The sequence below is a fragment of the Lutjanus erythropterus genome, chromosome 17 (assembly GCF_056507025.1).
Source record: "Lutjanus erythropterus isolate fLutEry1 chromosome 17, fLutEry1.hap2, whole genome shotgun sequence".
Classification (NCBI taxonomy): Eukaryota; Metazoa; Chordata; class Actinopteri; order Lutjaniformes; family Lutjanidae; genus Lutjanus; species Lutjanus erythropterus.
This window is the reverse complement of record NC_139333.1, coordinates 29,419,642-29,445,520: the sequence shown is the minus strand read 5'-3', so window position 1 is coordinate 29,445,520 and position 25,879 is coordinate 29,419,642. Positions and strand designations below refer to the sequence as shown.

General features: G+C 38.6%; 1 protein-coding gene across 3 annotated transcripts; it reads right to left on the bottom strand.

Annotated features, from left to right (window-relative positions):
- Positions 1-2,370: 2,370 nt before the first annotated feature.
- st6galnac (ST6 (alpha-N-acetyl-neuraminyl-2,3-beta-galactosyl-1,3)-N-acetylgalactosaminide alpha-2,6-sialyltransferase) lies at positions 2,371-25,862 on the bottom strand. 3 transcript variants are annotated; one of them, XM_084740416.1, is made up of 10 exons: positions 25,704-25,862; positions 20,292-20,674; positions 12,378-12,726; positions 9,391-9,556; positions 8,252-8,429; positions 5,660-5,798; positions 5,469-5,572; positions 4,389-4,472; positions 3,152-3,251; positions 2,371-2,732 (listed from the first exon to the last, which is right to left on the bottom strand). In XM_084740416.1, the coding sequence occupies exons 2-10, from the start codon at positions 20,438-20,440 to the stop codon at positions 2,562-2,564; spliced, it is 1,440 nt and encodes a 479-aa protein (XP_084596542.1). In that variant the 5' UTR covers positions 20,441-20,674; positions 25,704-25,862; the 3' UTR covers positions 2,371-2,561. The 3 variants fall into 3 exon arrangements, with proteins under 3 accessions (XP_084596542.1, XP_084596543.1, XP_084596544.1); XM_084740417.1 differs by having other exon boundaries at positions 20,292-20,704; positions 25,704-25,853; XM_084740418.1 differs by lacking the exon at positions 3,152-3,251 and having other exon boundaries at positions 2,604-2,732.
- Positions 25,863-25,879: the final 17 nt, after the last annotated feature.

Here is a 25,879-nt window from a genome sequence, read left to right as displayed (position 1 = left end):
CAGTCAGGAAGCAGTGAAATGATAAGAATTTGACAGATTCTCTATGTTTGTAACACAACAGCAGTACAACATTATCAAAATGGCCGCCGTGTGAATATGGCAAATTCTTCATCCAAACTATTGATTCACATTAAAGGCACTGAGAGTCCGGTAGAGCCCACACAGTGCTCTTATCATCACAGTGTGGGACCTCGTAAAATAAAAAGTACACTTGTGTGCTTAAAAAAAAAAAAAAATTAAGAACTAATGAAAAATAAATTAAGTCCCTTAAACTAAAGTCACTTTCAGGTTCAAATACTTGAGCTTTATAGGTTTTTTTTAACCTTCCACAGTAAACTATACACATACACAGACAGACTCCTGGAGAGAACATAATCTGTGTAAATGTCAGAATAGACCGTGGCCACTGCCAGCAGTGCTCTGACCGTCTATTTAGGGCAGGGAGACGGGATATTTTAAGCAAGTGGCCACCTCAATTGCAGTCTTGTCCCTTGTCAACAAACTGTATCACACGAACAAGAACCTCCACTCTAACTCTGCCAGAGACTGATTGTACGATACGCTCGAAGGTCATCCCAGGAAACACGTTTTTGATAATCTGCAGGTCAAAACAAGTAAACCGGGCTAAAATGACAACATTTCAAATGACTGTTTTAGTTTGTAGAAGCTTGTGACTACAGTTAAAGTAGACCTTTAAATGCTGTTGTATGTTAGCGTGTCAACAACAGACATGCTAACAGCTCTGTGAGGCTGAAACGCTCATGAAACTTTTTAAGTTGGGTTCTATGAGGCTCTTATCATGGTCAGCGTATTAGAAAAATCAATTTACGCTACATTTACAATATTTTTACCACTTAACCTTGCCATCAGACAGCCTTTTCCAACAGGAAACCACTTTAAAATAAGCCAGACATGACTTTCTCTAAAGCAACCAGACTCCAGTGGAAAAAAAGCCAATTTAAGCTTGCAGAACACAGGAGTTGTTGGTCTATCTCTGCCTTGATCAGTTTTTGTGTTATTGTATGACTTCAGTGAATTTGAACTAACCCTTTAAAATACAGAACTCACACAATAACACACACACAACTTAACTGATCAGGGCAGGATCAGACCAGCAACTCTTGTAAAATAACTATTTTTATGAATGGAGTTTGGTTTCTTTGGAGAGAGATATTTGGTTTATATAACAAGGTTTTCAATCAGAAAAGTCTGTCTGACAGCAATATAAAGTAGTGAAAATATTCTAAATATAGTGTGCAAATCAACTAATATTGATTTTTTTTAGTCTGTGTCTAAAATGTCTTCCTACATCAGTACTAAAACATGTTTTTCCAAGGCTCCCTATTTATTTTAAACTGTAAATATGAGAAACTAAGACAAAAGTGAGAAAGATTTGAGGATAATTATGGAAGCTGACTCAAACGACAGATCTAACAAATGTTTTCTCTCAGCTGTTTTCAGTCACTGTGGTGCTTTTAGTTAAAGTTATATACGTGAAATAAGTGAAATCACAGATATAAACAGTCTGTGAACAGCGTCTTTTAGCTGAATCAATTACACTTGTGTTAATATTGGATTTTATTTTGATATAACTTTCAGTGATTGTGACTTTGCAGCCATTCTTAAAAGTTTTTTTTCTCCAAGTGTCGAGAAATCGTCACGGTCAGAGAATCACTGAGGCTGAGCATTTTTTGTACTTTGCATGTAAATAGTGTAAATACTGACATGCTCAAAATGACGCTGGTGTGTAGTGAGTTAGATATGTACTGCACTCACCACCTTAGGTTAGCATGTTAGCAGGCTAACATTTGTTTAAAGGCTGATGGGAATGTTGTTAGCTTATTTATCTTATCAGTTAGCTTATTTAACACATTTAGCATTAGTTATTAGATACTTGGTGAAAAAAAAGTTAAAATGAAAAAAGTTATTAAGATTCATCCTCTGAAGACCTTGAATATTTAATTTTCAATTGTTTAATTTTTCAGCTTTAAAATTAATGTTATTGTTGTTGCTATCATACATATTTTGTTACTATTCATTTGCCATCATTTGTATTATTTTTGTATGTTTTCTGTATTCTGAAAGAAGAGGAAAAATGAAAATAAGGAAAAAAGGTGTTTGTAGTATTAATTAATCAGGGAAAATGCACAAAATTTGCAACCCTAATTTGTTCCAAATTTCATGATGTAGTTGTCGAAATATTTCAGTCTGAATCAAAACAAACCAAATTTAGTCTAGTTTTAAACTGGATGTCTGAAATTATTTTGACTCGCAAATCACCAGAAACATGCTTTCTGGGAGAATAAAATGTTTTTTTAAAAGAAAACAAAATAAATTTTTGATAAATAAAAATATAATCTCCATCCTGGACAATCACAGCAACAGTCATTAAAAAAAAAAAATCCTCGTCTTCTTCATGAAATGAAAACTTCTGCTACGTTTTTCGCTCAGTTCAGAGACTCATTAGCAGCCGGTTTGAGACAGGGCAGGCAGGGTCGTCCATTTTTCCTGCTCCCATGATCCCGTGCTGCAGGATGACATCATTTCCGGTCGACCCAAAGTCACTTGTGCATGTAGAGTCGTATGAGGCCCGCCTGGTGCAGCTGCTGCCACAGAGTCATCTCCATCCGCAGGTCGTGGTTGATGAAGAAGCCCACCGCGTGGTAGCTGCTGTCGTAGTAGTGGTCAGAGTAGTTCTTATAGTCTGGGGTCATGAAGCCGTACGCGCTCACCTTCATCAGCAAAGGAAACACAAAAGCAACAAAGTCTGTCATCTGGTTGTCCAAAAGTCTAAACGGATTTTATGAGCTTCATGTTTTAACTCGACCCTCTCCAGCTCATTTTCAGTCCCTCAACAGACAGGCTGAAAAACAGGTTTTGACGTGACGACATGCTGCAGATCGGAAGGAATCTGATATGTAAATCACCGTTTGGCACCACAAAGGACAATGGAATATTTCCTTAGTATTGTTACAGAGCTGTGGTTTGATTGAGTCACTCTCAGCACGTAATTGAGGCCAAACAATATCAGGTGTACATGCATTTACGAGGACAACAGCTCAGAGAGTCAAAACATTCTCACGCAATCAGGCAAGTGTGGCCTTGTCCCTCAGTGAATAAACATCTGACTGGTGGTGATGATGATGTCTACCTTGTCACAAGTGTGCAGTGCAGCCAGCAGCATCACAGCTCCCGTAGACGGACGGTAAATGTCCTTATATCTGGTTTTCAGAGCATTAGAACGAAGAAATCTGGAACAAAATGATCATAACACGAGTAAATCACAAATGTGAGTGGTTGCAGAGACACTGAAACTCAAAAGGGACAGTTCACCCCAAAATCATTATTTCCTCTTACCTGTAGTGCTCTTTATCCATCTACATAGTTTAGGTGGGAGTTTTGGAGATGTCTGCCTTCTGTTGAATAGAATTTGAACTAAATGGCGCTCAGCTGGTGGTGCTTAAAGCACTATAAAATAAATTTGAAAAACTCAACAGCAGTATTTATTTTATTTTATAAAAGAACTGCTGCTGACTGCTGATTGTTTCAACATTCAATTTATTTGTCATTCCATCTATATCTGTTAAAAATATAATGTTTCACAGGACCAGGGTGCGAAAAGAAGTAGCAAACATACCTAAAAACACAGAATTTAAAAAGACAATACAAACCAGCATGGAATCTTTCAATACATGAAAACATATTATTTAGCATTTATAATTAGCACTATTACTTTCTTATGATACTGACAGACAATAGTGGTTATTTGGGACAATTCAGTAGTCCCTGGATGTTGATAAGGTCATGTCTCTACCGTCCCTCCTTAATTCTACAACCTTTGCGTGCGGTCACCAGCATTAGCTTCTCGTCCATGAGTAGATGCACGTTTCCTTCTGTGTGGTGAAAATGTTTGGTTAAGAAAGTGGTTCATATTGGAAACTACTGTGAATCTGTGAATTATTTTGAGCATTTGGGTCATAATTTCTGGAAAGTTTTTCAAATCTATTTTTTTCACTGCTTTGAGCACCAGAAGCTGAGCGCCACTGAGTTCTATTATACTGGAGAGAAGGCAGACATCTCCAAAACTCTGCATTCACTCTAAAACAGCCAATATGGATAAAAAGCACTACAGGTGAGAGGAAAAATATATATTTTTCATTTTGGGGCTGAACTGTCCCTTTAAATTAAGTAGACAGAGGATGTGAAGGTTGCACAAATATGAAATAGACCTTGCAGTCTTCTTTTGCCCGCTGTCACAGTGTGGGAACTTCCCACAGCAGCAACACTCTGGTTTCAGCCTCTGCTTCTCTTTTAATCTCATTTCCAACTATTTGAAACATGAGCCGCTCTCTCACTCTGCTCACCTGCTCTGCAGATAATTCACTCACCTGTTTCTGAGGTAACGGATGAAATCAGGGTGGTACATCTTCAACTTCTCTGCTGACACGTCCTCTCCAAAGTACTTGGATGGACTGTGGAGAAAACATGACATGACATGACCAATAAAATAAATCACACAATCGACCAACACTCACGAGGTCAACAGATTGAAGAGTTATCAGAAAATAAAAGTTTGCTATGTGTTGTGCAATGATGTTAAACTGAATCTGAATGGAAATGTTTATCTTGCATGCTCAAGTTTGCAATTTCTCAACAGCCACAAGGTTTGCAACACTTGACAAGTTGTGCAAATATGGAAGTGGTAAAGATTTATAGGAACAGCACTAACCACTGATCTGCATATACCCACAGAAAGAGAAAAGCACCTGTCTCCACTGGCTGTACTACTGATCAACAGTCACGTATCACTCCTTAAATAGCACAAGTAGAAAACATGTCCACATAAAGACTCTGTACACTGGTTTTAGAGAATTCGGCATGGTAAAAAATGTGTGTGTGCAAAAACTTTCAGCCTTCAGTTAACTGCACAGCTGCCACCCTTTCAAAGTAATATTTTATGTATTTGATTACTTGATTAGTATCATAAAAGCATTAACACTTTCTTTTGTTTGTTGAATGTAGTGAACGTACGCGGCCTACGTTTAATAGTGAATTTTCCGCTTGCACACATCACCCAGCTGAGAGCCTGGATCATCCTGAGGGGGTCATAAAAGTCTCAACCTAATTCAGCGATGATTCATCCAGTATTTGTTGAGAAATTTCACTCTAAATGACTGACGATAACCTCATGAGCGGCAGAGGAAACGTCAGGGGATCACCAGAGTCAGAAGGGTTCATCCTGAATGTTTGAACCAAATTTCGTCTCAATCTATCCAATATTTGAAGAGATATTCCAAGTGGAGGACTGACCAATAGACTGATATTTCCATCTGTAGAGCAATGACACTAGCATGCCTAAAAAGTTTGTTAAAGTTCGTCTGGAGTTTCAAGATGAAAAAGTTTATGCACAGAAAAACAATTAGAGGACATAACAAGATTATGATCATGAGTCTGTCGGTGTTGCTTACTCTTTGGAGCGCTCAGGTCCTCTCTCCACTGGAGTGTGTGTCGCTGCAGCCTTCATCAGCAGGTAATCACGGTCGTGATCCGGCAAGAAAACATATCGCGTTTCCTGTTGGAGAGCAACAGAGTGTGAAGTGACTCAGGCCTGTTTTTTCTTATCATTTTACAGAGGAAAGACCTCAGTTTTTGTTCTCACCTCGGACAGAGGGGGTCCTTTATACCCGGCGCCTGCGTAGCTCCTCATGGAGTTCATCAGTGTGTTGGTGGAGAACGTGTAGTGGGTGGTCCGAGAGCCCACGTCCTGCTCGAAGCCCTTAATGATTGCCCCGTTGGTCCTGAAGAAGACAAGTGTCCACAGACACAGATGACACTTAACGACAGGACACATCAGACTGACTGAAGCACCAGAGGCACCCTGAGCAGCTGTTCACGGTCCCTCAGACCCAAAACAACTGAAAATATTAAGACTCTGTTCATATTTTAAAGACACAGCAAAGACAAATCAATCATCATCAAATTCTTCTAAGATTCTGGGATCAGTGTCAATATTTTGAGGCTTATAAAACCTGACAAATATTCAAATGCACAATTCCAAACTTTAAAATATAAATATTACAGAACTGGGAGGTGCTATAAAAAGTGATGTAGACTGGGACTAGACCATTCAGTGCTTGAAAAGCAAAAGCTAATATTTCAAAATCGATCCTGAACACCACACGTAACCAGAGTAGCAGGAATGTGCTCATAGTTTCGACCTCTAGTTAGGACTCCTGCTGCAGTGTTTTGAACAGGTTGGAGCAGAGAGAACACCACTTTCATGGGTCTAAAATGATTTAAATTATCAGTGTCAATATCTGAACAACAGCTGTTTTTAAAATTGAAGGAAAAACCCCTGTATTTAAAGACTTGTTATAAACTGCTAAAATATCTGAAGATTAAAAAGGAAGAGAAATGAAGGAGGACGTTTTTCTCTGTTTTTCCTCTCCCCCTGTTCTGGTTCTGTCTGTGTTTGTGTTGGCTTCCAGCTCTGCTCGAGCGTCACACCTGCCCATCATCTGCTATCAGCTCACTTGTCTGACATCAACTCATCACCTCCTCCTGCTCCAACAGCCGGGCCTCGCTGGATTATAGCACCATTCCCAGTTTGTCCACGTGCCAAGTTTCCAGCACCATATGAACTCTAGTTTGCAGGCCTTTCCTTTAGTTTGTTCGTTTGTTTGCCTGCCTGTTTGAGATTCTCGCAGCTGTTCCTGTCTGCAGGATCACCAGTCTGCCAGCTCACCTCGCCTGCCTGCCAGCACTCTGCGAGCCTTCAGCCCTGCATACCATCCCCTTCACCTCAGACCAAACTCCTGCCATCATCTCACCAAACCTGCAAGTCCGTAAAATAAAGACTTGATTGTTTTTCACCCTTCATTTTTATCCTGTGTCTGCATTTGGGTTGAGTCTCAAACTCCTAACAACCGAGTGCCCTAGTTTAGCAAAAAAGAGCAACATACCCTCTGCAGGTATCAGGATGTAATGTAGAAATAGGAAGCACATCAGACCGACACATACCGATACTCTGCCAAAAAGTCATGGCCGCAGCCCCTTTTGTTGCTTAGAAAACAGAAACTCCCATACACGACTAGGCTTTTGACAAGTTTTTATGAATTAATGTTGACTTAATCAAATGATGCCGGTCTGATGTATAGCAGGTATCACGGGTCAGAAAGAAGCCATCGACTCGAAGAAAACCTTTTCCACCAAATCAGTATATATGTTGTGGTTTTTTTGGTGCGTTTTACTGATGCTATGATTTTCACAGAAGCGCCTACCTGTCATCACAGCCTTGGAGCACATCGGCAGCAGCAGCAGCCACTTTTAAAAATGCTTTGCTTTTGAGGGAACGCTCTTACAGGTAAACGGTTGTCAGGATGGTTACTGTGTAGCGGTGTGAAAAGGCCTATAAAGTCAGTGGGTTGTGAGTCAGTGTTTATGTCTATTTTTTTTAACTTAGTTCACTAATTATTATCAATTTTTAAATGATTGTTTTCAGTTTTCAGTCGCAGTTTGATTAGATTTAGGAAAAGGTCATGTTTTTGCCATAGAGGTGTAAATAGCAACATTGGCTATTTACACCCCAGGATGCAAACAGCATTATTGGCTACAGACACCTCAGTGCTGTTAGCATCCGCCATTGTACAAAAACTTACTAAATGTACTAAAGTTCAGAGATGGCAACTAATGATTATTGTAACTTTCGATTAATCTGATCTAATCTGATTAATCTTATTTTCTCAATTAATTGATTGGTGAGAAATGTTGATCAATGTTTCCCAAAACCCAAGATGATGTCCCCAAATGTCTTGTTTTTTTCCACAACCCAGAGATGTTCCATTTACTGTCTCAGAGGACGAACAAGAGCAGAAAATATTCACATTTAAGAAGCTGGAATCAGAGAATTTAGACTTTTGTCTTAAAATACGACTCAAAACGATTCATCGATTATCAAAATAGTTGGAGATTAATTTGATAATCAATTAATCAATTAATTGTTGCAGCTCTACTACGATTTCTTTTAGTATTCCCTACAGTTGTCACTTTCATAGCCTCAATTTTTTTTTACAAATTCTGCAACTTGGTATTGTGCCTATGAATATGTCTATATAAGATAAGTACCCAACACCAGACCCCTGTGTCTTTAGAAATGACCATCAACATGGATTTGATTGTCAGTGTACAATTTTGCCTTTGTAATGAAACTTTTTACTCAGAATTACTTAAAAAGGCCAGAGTCAGTATCTACCTGAAAACATAGTGGTGACTGTCGATCTCCTTCCCTTTCTTTGAATCCTTCAGTATCCCACCGTTCCCCACCACGGCACAGTGGATACAATCTGTGGATATATTTCTGTGATCCTTCCAGTCGTCCAACATCTGCCAGTTAGCAGAGGAGTTGAGGACAGAAAGAGTTTCTACCAATGCTGTCGACACAGAAGAACAAAATTAATCTGAATGAGTGTTATTTAACGTAGTCTTTAAGGGTTTTTTTTTACAACAAAATCCCTGAATCACGAGAGAAAGATTTAGTTGCTGAACGACTGATTTTCTTTTTTTGTGCCTCTGTAATTGCATCCACCCACAGATTCAGTTAGTTGTGATTGGTCTGAAAGAAAGAAACCCCCCGAGGCTGCATGTGTGGGCACACAGACAGGAAGCTGCCGTTATCTCAACACGATAACCATCTTAACTGGTGATGATGATGAGGCCCACATGTCCTCAATCAAATTATCCAAAATACTCTACGTCTTCCATCTGGATATATTTGAAAACAAAGAGTTCACCATCATCTTTGCGGGGTGAAAATGCTGAAACCCACAAGTTCAAAGGGCTTTTAAGACTTGGCTTTAGGGTTTAGGCATTTAGATGTGATGGGTTAGGGTTATGGCATCAGTCTCCAGTTAATTTGGGACGGCTGGGGCAACTGGGGACAAAAGCTGTGTCCCCAGTTGGAAAAATGCTGATTTTTGGGTCAGGGGATAAGGGTAGGGTTAGAGAAAGTCTCAAGGAATATCCCCAAAAAGGGCAAGGGCATAAGGACTGAATCTGGACTTGATTATACTGCACATCTTAAGCATTTTTCAGAATTTGAGCCAACAAAGTTCTTCAGGACAAAACTAACCAGTGTTTGTGGTGGAGACACAGTCAGTATGAAAAAAGATTTAATTAAGGGCCTTTTAATAACACTGACAAGTTTGTAGTGATAAGCAAATATAGTAAACAGGCCTGAACATCTCAAGACAATATAGGTGGAAATATCATTAAAACGGTATATAAAAATATGACAATGAAAATACTATAAAACAAAAAATAATGTTGTTTTTTTTTAAATATAGGAAAAATAATAAAATATATATAGGGGCAACAAAACAAAACCAAACTCACTCTTGTAATCGACCCCCCCCCAGCCGTGTGCTCCTGGGTACTGGCTCAGACGCTCGTACTGCTCACGAGTCACGTGTTCGGCCCACTGCAGGACTGGAATGTGTTTCAGAAATTTCTCACCAAATTCAGTTTTTGTGACGTGACTTCGGACACCGTCTGTGCAGCCCTGCGGGAAGCAGATAACACAGCCACATCATTATCAGACCACAAGCAGAAAGTCTTATCTCCGGTCTCTGCGACTTCGTAGCAGCATACAGTCATGAACACTGCAAAGCCAGAATCATTAGATCCACTTAGCAGGTTGCACAACCTCAATATTAACCTCCGGACTCTTGCTGGAGGCAATTATCTAGTAATTACACGACTGCAAAAGAACGCCTGCAATGAGAGGTTTCCAGAGTCATATTCATTATGAAATTTACATGGACACACTCTGCTGATGTGTGAAATATAAAACCACATGTGGGCAGACAGGGAAGCATGAAATGGCTCCACATATGCAAACACATGAACAGATTAGCAACTTTATCTGCTTAATAGTGTTATCTGCTCCTGGTTCTCTGTGGAATCAATTTTCAATTCAGTCTGTGTGCTCACTCTGCTTATGAAACAACTCAGAACCTGAACTGCAGCATAAATGAGTTGACAGTCCTCTATCTGAAGTGGAACGAGTCTCTGTCTGTATGTGTGTTAGTCTGTCCTTTGATTTTCTCAACAACTGTTCAACCTTTCGACTTCGCACAACTCCAGCGAGTTCTGGCTCCACCTCAGGGTCTCCTCTCAGTTGGATGAGCCCAGAAAACCTCTAGGTGCCCAGGAGACTCCGCAAAGAAAACTGCAGGCAACATCGCCAGGCCGCCATTGTAAATAATGAATCATCTGTTCTTAATGACTCGCCTAGTTAAATAATGGTTAAAATGAACACCAGAGGCAGACAAATAGATCAGTTCTGAACAGTCACATATTGAACAGACATTGATGCTTTAAAAGCTGAATCATACAAAAGTACTGAGTGTGTGCATGGCAGGAGATTCCCATGATTCACCATATGGATGCATTTATTCATTAAACCCTGTGATCACTCCCATCAGACGTTCCAAGACTCTGAGGGAGATTTGGGTGATGTTTCCAGTCTTTCTTGTGTGTTTTCTCATCCTCACTCTGCGTTTCTCTCAGTGGACCATCGGACAGCGCAGCAGAGATCCAGCCAGTGTTGACGACACATTCAGGGAATCGTGGGGTGGGAGTTGGGGGAACAGAGCCAGACCGTAGGAGACGTGACTCTATTCTCTAGAAACATTTACAGACCCACCCAGAACAAATGTGGCAACCGCCCTATGACAACATCTGCAGCCTGACGAAAACCTGAGGTCTGATGCTCCACAGATCATGTGACACACAAAACATATTAACAAGGCGTAAATAAGACATAAATTAACTTTCACTACCTGCTGGTTTGTGTAAACAGTGTCCTTCCCACAATTTGTTGCAATAATAGCATTATTTCTATAAAGGATAAGAGCGGAGGTAGAAAGTTTTGTTTGAGCCTCATAAATCTTTTTTCCTCTGTGCCGTAGAGCTCCATTGTTGTCCAAAAACTATAAAAAAAAACACATCAGTGATTCACAGTGTTGCACCGGGTCACATTCAGTATCATGACCACAGTCTCCAGCAAATGCACCATTTCCTCCTGATCGAGCGAAGTTTGCAAAAGTCTACAGTAATCAGATGCTTAAAGAAATCATTTACCTTTTTTTCAAAATGTGAAACTATGTGTTTGCAAAGTGTTTTTAATGATTTACATCTTCAGGAGGAAGCGGTTGCGGCTTAGACCAGAGCAGAAGTCAGAAAATACTGAGAAACATTGTTAGTGCTGTAGTATCAAAAAAGACAATCATTTAACCTTTGGACAGGACAGAAAGGTAACACTTTCTATTAAGGACATGTCTAGAATGCACCTTTATAAGTCATTATAATGCATTGATAAGGGTTTAAAAAGCTCTTAAAACTCTTATTGATGTTTCTAAGACATTATTCTAGTTCAAAACTTAGAACTTATAATCAGTTATGATACCTTAGAGTAGTTCTGTGTCTTTATAACTGACTAAAGTTATGGTAGTTAGAGTGAGCTGTGTAACTCAGATTCTTCTTTCAAACTCTGCTGTCACTTTGGTATGAAGCATTATGAATGATCACCTGTTTTCTGACTATGCAGTTGTCATTTTAGCACCCAGCATCCACGCTGTGTAGGTCGCAAGTTAAGTTGTGTCCATCTGTGTACCCACAGATGGGTGTGTTAGCCTAAAAAATGAGGTGTGACACATTGTTGGCACATTGCTATTCTGAGGCAGCAGAGAGCAATTCTACAGTTAAGGGTGCAGCACTTTCCTGCTATTTAAAGAATGCATTATTCAGATAGTTAGATACACCTACACTGACGGGTTCAAAACGTGAACACACTCTGCTTCTAGGCTGAAAGCATTTGCTCACTAACAGAGACACTGTGTATCTACGCACGAGGCACAGCAGCTTTAACTTCACTGACTGATTAAAGCCAACAGGACTGTCAGCGTCTGCTGTTTATTAATGTCCTGTGTTCTTCTACACAACAAAGTTTAAGTTCATGCAGTGAAACTGTTTGGAGTAAAGCAACCATTAAATCCTGACTTCCATCAGAGCTGTCTAAAATATGATTTCCTCTGTCCTGTCAAAGGGACTGGGGCTGTGTGGAGAGGGATGGGACCATTTATAAACTTCTGTTGTCATGTATGATTAGAAACATGAATGCTTGCATGAATGTGTTTAGAATGCATTATTAACATAACCTTCACAGAATGTGTGACCAAAGCAACATATAAACTGTTAAATTGTTTCTTTTTTCTACAAATAAAAATATGACTAGAGAATAATTTGAAAGGGGCTGTAACCACATAAACATTTTACATGTAGGGGTTTTAACTGTCAGGGGACAAGCAACAAGAACTCACTGTTTGTGGTGGGATGTCTTCAGTCATGTAAGTGTCTCCGATGAACGGAGGCTCTGTTGGTCTGGCAGCCTGTGTGGGCTGATGAGGCTTCAGTGTGGGGCCTTCAGTGCTGGTCCTGGTTTTATCCCCCACGCCATCAGACTTCAAACTGGACTTTGACACATCCAGGACACTGTTCTCTGCTGGTTTGTGTTCAGCGGCTGCTGGTGTTTGAGTCTTTACAGTTGTGGCACGTGTGTGTTGCTGCAGGACTGTGAGCTCGGGGTGAAAGGTGGCGGCAGGGGGCGGATGGGTCCACTGGTCACTGTTACTCTTCCTGTCAGGAGGCTCCTCGGAGTCTCGTGAGTCGCTGTGGAAGACAGAAACAAGAACTGGCGGTGAGCCCGGCGAGTCACTGCTGGAAATAAATCATCTGAAACCCTTTTTCTCTTAACATGCAGCTCATGTGGCGAGACGCACTTCCTTAAAGGAACAGTTCAACAGCTCATTTGGTTTCTGACACCAATCACTCCACTTAATTTGTAGCTTAGCCTAGCATAAAAACTAGAAATGAGGGAAAGGGCAAACCCAGCTCTGTCCAAAGTTGTTTACTCTGCACAAACAGAGAAACAACCTAAAGGGTGGGTCCATAATTTTATTTCATTTTAATCATGAGGGTGGGGAGCAGAGGCGAGGGTGTGAGAGCCATGACGTCCATCACCGCCTTTCCATTTGAACACAGAAAAGAATGCAGGTGGAGCAGTCCTTTAATTAGTGATTAGTTCTGCAGTAGAATCTACCAGAACTACTTTCTTTCTAGTAGAAAGAAAGTAGTTCCTAAATGAAACTGCTCACAACAAGGTCTGTGGATTATTTTGAGTAACTGAGTCATGATTTCTGGAAAGAGACGTTGCTGTTGAATTGTTCAAATGTATATTTTTGGCACTTTGACCACCACAAGCTGAGTGTCCTTCAGTTCCCTTATATTGGAGAGAAGGCAGAAATCTGTAAAGCTGATATCTCTGAAACTCGGTTCAACAGAACTATCTAGATGGATGAGTTTTCTTCCATTTTTTTCTTGTTAAAAGGGTTTTTCCTCACGTGAAACAAGAGTATAATGTAAACCCCTCACATTACCAGATAATCTGAGCCAAACATTGACACAGACCGAGGTTCTGGACCAGATTTCTCCCTCGATTGTCGGCAGAGCTGAATCTGAGGTAAATCAGCCAAAACTTCAAACTGAGATTATGGGAAATATAAATAAAGTTCAACTTGACTTTTATGAAGGAAATACAGGTTTTGTGGGTTTCTGAGAAAAGTGTTGACACAATATTTCTGTTGTTAAAAACCACTGACAGTAACTGAAGAAATATGTTTTAGGTCATTTGAACCAACCCTTAAATCAAGTTTATAACTTTCTACACAAAAACACATTAATTATAAGAGAAAATGGGAAGAGCTGAAGTTTATGTAGAAAAATAAGCTGATTTATGACTCACACAGAACATAACTTGGAAAAAGTTATGAAGAAGAGGGCAGAGGCTGAGCTATTCAAGGATTACTTACTCAATAAGTTCTGCGTTTGTGTTTTTTCACCGGTTTTAGGTGCATGGAGTCTTTTTTCAATCAATACGCCTAAATCTGTTCATTAAATTTTCACTATTAATAATTAAGAGATATCAGAAAAGCCAGAAATCACACCATCTCCCACAGGCAGACGTGTGGTTTTCAAATTTCATATATTCAGCAACATGAAAAAGAGGCAAATCCTCACATTTAAAAGCTTGAAAGTTGATTTCAACTTATCGTTTCAGTAGTTTTACACACAAAGGTCCTTTTTCCAGAGCTTTCAAACATGACGTTTTCTCAGCCGATGGCATTTGACAGTTGCCATGGAGACAGCTGAGTGTGGGTCTGGGAAGTCACACACAGGTGAAAGTTATGGAAAAAGCTAGTTAAGTGGACCTTGAGTCATTGTTTTTATGTCAGACAGTTGTGGAGTTATTTTGTGTTGCCATGGAGACGCCACTATCAGTGAAATCTTATCAAAACAGCTGGATCTGAAAGTCACATGCAGTAATTTTTGATGACGATGATGATGTTTGCTCCTTCAGACAAATATTTAATGAAGATCCAACAGATCCTGTTGTACACAACAGATAACACAGCTGCTGTCTCAGGTAACCATGGCGCTCGCTTTGCCCTGATTGGCTCTTTTATTATTAGCCTGACACACCAGATGCTGCTGATGTCAGTCCCAGCAGTAGGTAAACCTCGTAAAGGCCGCTAACAAGACACAAATGTAATAAGGCAGCTGAATTAAAGTGTAACTGGAACTTGTTAATGTTGAACAAAGATCGACTACAGAGAAGGAAGTGAAACAGCCTGTTTGTGTTTTACATGACGCCTCGAGAGTCTGAAGAGAAATTAAGCCACTAACCACATGCACATGTTGACTTCCTGCCTCACTCTGTTTTTGTTTTGTCTTATTTTTCTCTCTTAATTAAATAGATAAATACATTTATTTACTTTATGAATGAAGCATTACATGTTTTGATTTGAGGGATGTGTGGTAAAAGGGAATTTTATCGTGATTTTCTCTTGGGAAGCATTTAATGTGATGAAAATGATTTGTAATTAAAGAGTGAAGAAATAATAATAATTAAGGCCACATTTCTGGCTGTTTTGCTTCCATGACATGTCTTCTTTCACACTAGTGGAAAGAAAATGTTCAAAATTTACACTTAGACGCACATATTTTATTTGAAAATACATCATCTGTGTTAAAGTTTTAAAGGGACAGTTCACCCCAAAATCAAAAACACACATTCTTCCTCGTTGGTGTGTGTTGCAGACTTTAAAAAACTCAACAGCGATGTCTGTTTTTCCAGAAATCATGAGCTGGTCACTCAAGACAATTCACAGACCTTGTTGTGATCAGTTTCATGTAGGAACTATTTTCTTTCTTCCAAACTACACCCGCCAACCAGATCGCGGTGCAGAAGGAGGCGTGCATCCAAAAGCCACATTACACTTTGGACAGTGTCAGAAACAAGCCGTCATAATTTGTCATTTTCATTTCTCAGCGATAATGAGACATAGAATTTTTAATAGCATTTAAGCTTTAAAAACTGCTTAATCACAGCATTGATTGAATTGAATTAAGTCCTTTAATGACTGATAAAAATGTATTTTTTGAGTTTTTTTAAACTGTCCCTTTAACATAAGTAAGTTTCATGGTGACAGCTTTTAAATTTTTACCCTCTTCCCCTGTAGTGTCTGTAGTGTTTTCTTTCCTTCTATTGTTTTAGTTTTTGTATTTTTTCCACTTAAAAAGTTGAATATTACAAGAATCTCACTGTCTTCTTTTTAATTTGATGTTTTAATACCACTTTACAAAAAGATGACACTTAATGATTTATAGCTGTTTATAATTAAGTTTTAAACACTTTAATGAACATAAACAAGTTCTCATTATTTTTCACTATTTGGCAAGACGGAGTTACTGCTTACTACTAATCTGATTTACGAACATTTCTAACACGTGAAACATATCACCAGTTATTGATGAGTGTGATTGGGTGATCAGTGTCCTTGATAAAGGAACAACTGAAGAAAATACCAACCATCTGTTGGTTTTGGTTCTGCTTTATGTTCCTTTTACACTTCGACTTGTTGCCTTTTGTGTTTCATGTAAAGCATTTTGAATTGCCTTGTTGTTGAAATGTCCTATTCAAATAAATCCAGTAATTTGACATGCAAAATTAAACTTTTTGACTATTCAGATATGCTGATGGTGGTTAAACGCTGGTATCTTCTGAACAAACGTGATGACACTGACAGGTGTAAATGCTGATGATGGAGAAAGCAACAAAATAAGCAATGAGGCCTGAGGATTAACAGTACAGATAAATGTGGGCACACTAACAACAGGTCACTGCTGCCTTTAAGCTAACGTGTTGAAATAGTTTATTAATGATTTATAAAGTGTTTACAAACTAACTCTGTAAAACCTGACACACATTACCAGAAAAATCATATTTGATGAGTCGGGTATTTATGAAAGTTCATTGATCACATTCATTTTTATTTTAGAAAGAAAAACAAGTGTTGTTCATCGCTTTCTGGAAAATTTGGCACATTTCAGTTGGTTTGGCTCTTTAAGTTTTTGAAAGAGGAACCTTTTTATTCCACATTTTCGCTTGCAAAAACAGTTTGACCAATTTAAACTGAACTGGTCAATGCAACATACAATTATGATAGACCAGGACTGTTTTTGTGAAAATCAATTAAAAGACAATTATTAGTAAGTGATCACTTGTTCAAAACTGTTCACAACTCAAGTGATTATAATGAGAGCAATTAGTGTATGTAAAAAATGTACGTAAATATCTAAATGTTCATGCTAAATTTATCTTAAGATGTGATTTCAGACTTAAATTAATTCAACAGGCTTTTCGGGAAAGTATTGATCATTATTGAAGTTTCAGAAACTCATGTGATATGATGCAAATGACATTATAAGGTCAATTTGAAACTTTACATCAATAATTTATAAGGGCAGTCTTCTTGGAATAGAATTGACATAACAACGGGGGCCATGAAAATTTGAATTTCATTTAGCTCTATTTCATTTTAAAGGCTCCACAGTCCATTAAAAAACATGAGGAGAAAAAAAGTAGCTGGTATTCATGTGGTTATTTTTACCCTGGCGCTCAGATTAAAGAACAGCTTTTAAAATGAAAGACCTGCAAGCTCAAACTTAACATTTAACGTCTGAAACAGACCTTTGAGAGAAACAGTTTTCCATTTCTGCCCCCCCCCCCCTCAACTTAATGCATCTTATCTGGACCTGCTGGCTTTTAAAGCTGGAGCGCTGCCCGTTACAACAAAGCTTACGTTTCACATACGCGTGTAAGAGACCACCTCCAGTCAAAGAACTCCAGGAGGGTTTTTTCATTAGTGCAGCCGGAGCGCTGTGTGGCTCCTTTGTTAAAACCACAATGATACAACTGGAGGGGGAATAAGTGCTGGTTACTAAAAAACCATGGAACTTTTCATACCACTCATGATCTCAGAGTTTAACCCTGCAACCCCGTCCCATTTTACTGCCGAATCATCTGACCTCGATTCTATACTGGATTTAACTGCCCACTCTCCTCATCTGTCTGTGATTTAGGCAATTCGAAACAACATATGGACGCGACACACAGCGCAGTCACAGTGATGCATGTTTCGCTGTGTTGGCTCTGTCAAAAAAAATAGGTTTACAGGAAATACAAGGCCCTTACTTTGCTGTCAGACAAACTTTTCTGCTGTGAAACTGCTGTTATACAAGCCAAATATCACTCTATCCAAAGCCACCAAACTCCATTGACCAAAACAGTAATTTTACCTCGCAGAACATGAGGGTTGCTGGTCTACCGCAGCCTCGAATGGTTAGTGAGTTTATGTTATTGTGTGATTTTGGTGAATCCAAACTAACCCTTTAAAACACCAAAGTAATAAAAAAAAAAAAACACAAACTAACTGACAGATTGAGGCAGCCATAGACCGCAAACTCCTGTGTTCTGAGAGGCAAAATTACTGGTTTTGCCAATGGAGTTTGGTTGCTTTGGAGAGAGCGATATTTGGCTTATGTAATGGTGGTTTATTGTCAGAAAAGGCCATCTGACAGCAAAGTAAAGCTGTGAAAATACTCTAAATAAAGCGTTGACTGATTTGATAGATGGCTGAAAAACATTTTGTTGCTCAGCCTGTTCACAGCTGTGTATTGTTCAACTTCCTGCACTAAGTGCTCCTGCTGCTTCTCCACCATATACTGTAGGTAGTGCTTCAAAAACCTGAACTATCCCTTTAAGACTTGAAATCACATTTTAAGTCTGGCTCTCAGGTTGAATTTGAGGATGTTTACATTCACATCAGATAAACAGAGGAGGAAGTGGAACCCTTTTTATAAACTATCTCCAAATTAGGCAAAGTGGGTCAGATGCCACATTCATGCCCCGTGGGAGTTACTGTAATCACCAGCTTCCAAACTGTACAAGCTCAGTCACTTAAAGTAGACAGTAGGTAATATATGTCAGAAGCTTTTTTTGTTATTTTATGTTGGAATTATCTTTACAAGCCAACAGTAATCAATAAATCAGCTGCTGTAACAACAAAACAAAGAAACTAAACAAAACCCTACGTGCCTGTCTATTAGAGCTGCACAATATGGTAAAAGAAATCATTCATATTGCAATAATTTTGACCAATATTGCAACATATTTCACGGTTTGTAAGGATATTAATTTTTGCCTAAAAGTTTACACTTTCACTGAAAACTATTAAAATCATGATGATGTCAGATGTCTTTGCATGAAGGCCAGAGACTCTCTGCAGCACAACAGGACTTCAATAAATGCTGTTTGTCACACATTTTTCTGTGCACTCACTGAGCATGACGGCCACAGTTGCTAAAGCTACAGCGAGCTAGTCGCACAGGAAGAGCAGAGTGCAGCTAAAAGGTCCCAATGCTAATGTGCTAGCTTGACAGCTGTGAGTTCTAAGCAGCGTTTTGTGGACTTAAAAACTAAATCTGACCCTGAATCTGCATTCAATTTTCATTTTTTGGGTGAACTCTCCCTTTAATAATACAGAAGTGACTAAATAGGTGAACAAATACAGACATCTTGTGCGATCCAAGATCTGCTGTTCGTGATAATTAAACTCAGCTTCACGCCGTCACACTGTCAATGCACAGTTAAGAGGTGAAGGTCGGTTCTACTCAGCCTATGAAAACAGTTTTCTGTGACTCTTTTGTCAAGTGTGAGAAAATATCTCTGATGATGTTGTGGTGTGATCGGGGTTATCTCTGCAGGCCGAGAACGCATGACAGAAAAGCTGTGGTACAAACTGTGAAACTGTGCGGCTGCGGAGTTTGAAGGACGTGTGCAAACGCCGTCACACAGAGGAGCTAATGAACGACGCCAGCAGGTTCAGTTAGGAGTAAAGTTTTTAAAGCTCGACCTAAACTAGAGACTAAAAGTCAGAATATCTCAGACTGATTCTTTTCATAATCTGTCTCTTCAAAGTCACTAATTTAAAACACTCTGCCACAAATTTAATACAAATCATGTGAATTAATTTTCACTCAGTAATGTCAAAAATATTGGTATAATGATAAATATCAAGACTTGATATTTTCACAGTATTGATAGTAGGGCTGCACATAAGGATTATTTTCCTTGTTGAGTAATCTGTTGATTATTTTCTCCATTAATCAATGTATTAATCCTGTCATAATCTTGTCAGTTGAAGAATAGGTCATATTTTTGAAGTCTTTCCTGTAACGATTATTGATTAATCTGTCGATCACTGTCTCCATTACGCGATTAGTTTATCTATAAATTGTCAGAAAATGGTGAAAAGTCCAAACTGTCATCCTAAAATGTCTTGTTTTGTCCACAGTTCAAAGATATTCAGTTTACTGTCAGAGAGGAGTAAAGAAAACTGAAAATATTCACATTTAAGAAGCCGAAATCTGAGTTTTGATTTTTTTTCCCCTCAAACTACATACAAATTAGTTCAATAGTTGATTAATAACAGATTAAATGTTGCAGCTCAAAGTCTTTTAGGTTTGTTGTTTATTAGTTTGTCCAGCTGTTCCTTCCTTTGTTGTGCAGAATTTATTGATTTAAAGACAAAAAATTTTTACTCAATGAAGCATTTTTTTCTCTAGAGGCCATGAGAATGAATTGACAGCAGTGTGTACACTGTGCATACTCACATTTAAGATGCTGAAAATGAAAAGAAATTAAAGAAATGTGTATAAAAATTACTTCCTCTGAATTAAAGCTGAGATTCATTGTTTCATTTCACATCTAAAACAATAAAAAACAATAAATCACTGCTGTGTAAAAACCGTCAGAATCAGTGTTCTTGTCTCACCTGCTCACTCCCTGCGTGAAGCCATGGAAGTGTTTGAGGGGCTCGGTGGACCAGGACCTCGGCCTGTCCAGGTTCACACACAGGATGTAGACAAACAGCAGGGAGCTGACGGTCAACACACACAGCACCAGCCTCCTCTGGAGCGCCATCCCGCGTCAAGGTGTGTGTGAGCGGCGGGCCGTGTGTGCTCGCCCTGCCCTCCACTCCGCCTGAAGGAACATGAGGAGGCGGAGGACGCGGGCCGAGGAGGCAGGCAAGGATGCTGTCCCCCTCACAGGACAGTCTCCTGTCTTTTTACTGGTCAACCAAGGGAGGGTGATGGCGGGGATTTAATTAGCTCCACAACAGGATCTGGGCTGCACTCTGGACTTCTCTCAGCACAGCTACAGCAGGAGGGAGACAGAAAGAGAGAGCTGGAACGAGGGCAAAGACATGGGGGGGTGGGGGGGCAGGATGGAAGGGGAAACTTTATCTTTCAGTCCCAAATAATCCCTTTTTAATGAAACCTTTGCTTCTGCACCGTCACAATCTTCATATCCTTTTACATCCTGCTTTAATTTATTTTTCTTTTCCTTTTTCATCTTTTCTTCTGTCATTTCTCCTCCTGCTGTTCTTGAAAGACAAAAAAGAGGAAACACTGCGAGAAGCAAACACTGAGAGGAGCTGAGCTGCCAACATTCACTGTAAAAAAAAAGTTCAGTTTTCAAATAATAATAAACTTAAAAAAAATTTAATGACCTAAAAACTTTTTTGGGGATTGACTTTTCTTCAGGTTTGGGAGGGTTACTTTAAAAATGTATTCTGACACAGTTACTAATTACTTCTTAAAAATGTAGTCAGTAACGTAATCCAAGTTTCCATTACTTTTGGACCTATTAAGATTACTTTCATTATTGATTCATCTGTTGATCATTTTCCCAATTAACTGATCAGTTGTTTGGTCCATAAAATGTCAGAAAGATGACGTCGTCTTGTATTGTCCACAACTCAAAGATACTCAGTTTACTGTCAGAGTAAAGAAACCAGAAAATATTCACATTTAAGAAGCTGAAATCAGAGAATTTTGATTTTATTTAAAAAAATATTACTCAAATTGAATTATCACACTACACACAGATTAATTTAATAGTTGATTAACAATAGAGTAGATGTATCTGTAATCTAATTACATCTTTTTTACATGCAACTAATGGAATACAGCAACCTTTTTTGTTTCCACATTATGTAATCCTGTTACATGTAATCTGTTACTCTCCAAGCCTGCTTTTCGTCTTCAGAAAAATGGTCCAAATAGTGAGTTGGAGCCATAGTGAAACCTTTGCTCCTGTCCCCCCACAGAGTGCAGGGTGACAAGCTTCATATCCTTTTACGTCCCACTTTTATTTATTTGTCCTTCCCCCTTCCGCTCTGTTCTTGCAAGATACAAAAGAGGAAGCACTGAGAACAATGAGAAGAGCTGAACAGGCAACATTCACTGTAAAAAAAATGTAAAAAGTTGGGAAAACTTAATGTCAAGTATCTCTCTTTACTATCTTACTTGAGTTTTAAACTCTTATGTTTTAAACTAAAAGATAGTTTTGCCTCAGACCTATAATCTTTAGTTGAGATGATCTACTTTTCTTCTTTGGAAAACCTTTGATTTTTTTTTAAGGTAGGATAAATCGGATTTGTCACTTGCTGATTGTAAATGCACCAGAGAGACAGTTGATGCTGGGTTGGTAAAGCATCCTCAGCAGCAAAATAACAAAAATAAGATGTCATGGGTGGAGGGTGGGGTCTCTGGATGCAGGCGCCACCACACTTCTGGTGAGTCATAGGAGATGATGGAGAGGGATTATTTTTATAAGTCTGTGCATTGGTTTCTGAGGAAAAATCCTTCATAGTTTCAGAAACCAAAAAAGATTTCATTTTTAAAAAGAGTTCAGCATGAGCTGTGAACCTGGTTTGTCATTATTTGGTGCTTGAAAATTATTAACATCATTCACTGACTTTTATGTTGTCAACAACATTGTTTCACTGACAAGATGAAATCTAAATAAAAAGTAATTTATGATGACAAAGATTATGATGAAATCTATAAACAGGACAAAAATGTGACAGGTGGACGAGTTGGGAAGAGATCTGTGAAGTCTGATGCATACATTTGGATAATTCTGATCTTCCTGTGAGGTCAGCTAGCGTGTACTTGCTGCGTGTCACATAAATTGTACAGAAATGTCAGCGTTTGGTAGAAAGAGACAAGGAAACAAGCGTGAATCACTGAAATGCAACAAACTTGAAGCGACATTTTCAGACGAGTCATCCTTAAATTAACTCAAGCTAAAATCATTTTATCAGTGAATCGAGCCGCTGTGTTTTTGCTACAAAAGAAGCTAAGAGAAACCACACTGCTGTCCTGAACTGATTAGAGAAATAAATGACTGTTCTTAAGATTGTAAATTAAAAGATCGATTGACACACTTAGTCTGAAGTTTCCCTGCCCTCAAATTGAAACAAAAAGAAGAATGACTGGAGGAGATGGGGTGTGCTTAATGTCAATAACAGTGGTTCCCAAACTGAGGGATGAGTTTCCCTGGGGGACCATTAGGTGGGAGTGTCGGCGACCAGGGAAGAAATACAGAGTGACACAAAGTTGAATTAATATGATTTATGTCATCCATCCATTTTCAACTGCTTATCTGAAGTTGATTTGTGGAGGTAACGGTTCCAGCAGGGGACCTCAGACATCCCTTTCCACAGCTACATTTCCTCCACCTCGTCCTCGTCCTGCCCCGTGGCCTCCTACCAACTGGACGTGTCTGGAACACCTCGCTAGGGAGGCGACCAGGTGGCATCCTCACAATATAATATGATTTATGTAGGAAAATGAATTTGCTGATGGTATCTTCTGGACATTTATTTCACTAAAATTCACTTAATGAGGTTTCCCACAAAACAGTTTGGGAACAACTGGATTAATAGATGGTTCCTCCAGGAGAAGTTTATGAGTTTCAAAACTGTAGAGAAACATTTACGTAACATATTACACTTTACTTTTACCTGTTAGATTTTAGTCGATTAAATTTACTGTCGACTTTATGTCATTAGGTCAGCTAAGACTAAAACTAAAACTATCTAGATGACTAAAACATGACTGAAATCTAATTGGTTTTAGTCAAATTTTACTCAAAATAATCTGACTAAAACTAAATCAAAATTTTCTGCAAAAATTAGTTATGCGAGGAGCTTCCTCAAGAATTTTTGAATTTTTTTTTTTTTTTTTAATTTAAAACTTCAAGAAGTTTTCTGAAGCGTTTGAGCTGGACTTAAAACACACACACAAAAAAAAAGTTTTCTCAACATGTTTTTTTTTTTTTACAGTGTTTTGGCCACTGTTTCCAAACTGACAGAAGTAGAAAAAAAAAAAAAAACTCAAGTCAGCTGCAGCTGAAGGGCGACAACAAATGCAGGAAGCCAGAAACGCTATCTCACAGGAAACCTTTTATTCGTCCCTCCCTGCTCTGCTGAGGGAAAATGAAAGTTGTGAGTCTCTAATGGTCTCCACTGAAGTTGCAAACATTAGCATACACCCTGAGCACCTCCCCTCTCCACTTCTCACCTCTTTGTAAGTGGTGTAATAAACAGCCCGAGGCCAGGCACTGAAATCTGCTCTGTAAACTTCTCTCAAGTCAAGTCTCGAGCTGCTTTCTTAAGTCCAAGCAATCCTCAAGGGTAGATCACTTAATAAGCGGGGTGAATGGAGGAAAATAATAACAGTGACATGACAATGTAGTGATACAGTTTTCCAGGCTGCTGTAGATACTCCTGGCTGAGGCTAAATGGGGAATGGAAAGAATGTGTTGCAGTGATCCAGTGATAAAGTCAGCTCCCATGTCTCTGATAACAGACATCAGAGGAAAACTCTGAGGAGGGAATTTGAGTTGTGCTTTTCAAGAACAAAACAAGAAATACAAATTTAGAGTTTAGCAGAGATTGTTTTACTTTAAATAAATGTCATAAAAGTGAGGAAATCGTTCTAATATGGCTGACAAAGAGCCGGAGCAAAATATAAGCACTGTAAAAAATAAACTGGTTTTACGCCAACCCTAAAAAGTCAGTATTTGGACTGACTTAAAATTTCAAGTTGACTGAATTCAAAAAGAAAAGTTGAGGTAATTTTGCAATGATTCAAAACTAATAAACTTTTATAGTCAAATAAACAATGTCAATTCAGTTATACTTGAGAAAACATGTCCAATAACCCGAGTATATTAAGTTGAACCAACAACTATTTAGTAAAAATAAACAGTTTTTATTTAATTTGACTGAATTTGGAAAGATAAGTTGCATTAATTTGTAATGATTCAAATCAAATAAACTCCCCTAAGCAAATAAAATTATATTAATTCAGTTGTACTTGTGGAAAACATGTTCAATAAGCATATTAAGTTGGACCAACAATTCTAGTCACACTGTTTTCCTTTCACATTTTCCCAGTTTGAAGAGACAGTTCTTCATTTCACAGTTTCTTTAAAAACGTAATCTAATGAGTTGACTGAACTCTTTCCAGAACATTCATTCAACTCATCATTATTTAATAGACGTCAAGTTAGAGGAACTCATGTTTATAAGTTCTGAGGTGTCCTGAAAATAAGTACGAGACATTTTAAGTTTAATTAACTTTAGTAAATAAATAATCTTGATATTAATTCAGCTGCCATTGATAAAACATGTTGAGAAGCTTAAATTTAACCAACAATTCTTCAGTCATACTGACGAACATTACGGACAAATTTGATGTCCTTTTCTCAGTTTGAAGAGTTAGTTCTTCATTTAGCACATTTTCTTTAGAAACATAATTTAATAAGTTGATTTAACTCTGTACAGAACATTCATTCAACTCATCATTTCAAGTTAAAAGCCTTCAAGTAAGAGGACCTCATGTTTATAAATTAACGGGGTCTCAGGAGAGATTTAACTCTAAGGCTATGCATGCTGGGAAGTCTGCTGATATGCTGATGATGTTTCTTTAGAAATGCAATTTAATGAGTTGATTTCACTCTGTACAGAACATTCATTTAACTCATGGTTTCAAGTCAGAGGAAGTTAGAAGAACTCGTGTTTATAAGTTCTGAAGTGTTCTGAAAATAATTACTAGACATTTTAAGTTTGATTAAGATGAATAAATAAAACTTGTTTATTTCCATTAAGTTACTGAAAAAAGATTAGTTCGTTACACTTAACTCCTTGTATGATATTTTAGAGAGGGAAACAGATCACACATGCATCAGACTGTGACAAATCATGACTCAGTCTCTCTTCCTCTTAGAGTCAGAGGACTCTACTCTCTGTGTGTGTTCTCGTCTAACGGAAACAAAGCTCTGAAAATATAACTCAAAAAGATCTGAATACAAAAGAAATGTGACCTCTCACCTGTAGAAAACCTTCTGTTGTGCTCTTTGGTGTCAGTCTTTCCTTCATGATGGCTGTAATGTAGACATATTCCTCTGAGTTGGGGAGCTCTGCTGCTCATCTAGTGTGGAGCGGCTGCACAGCACTGCCAGCCTCGGCACTGTATGGGCGGGACCATTGTGAAATGAGCAACAGCT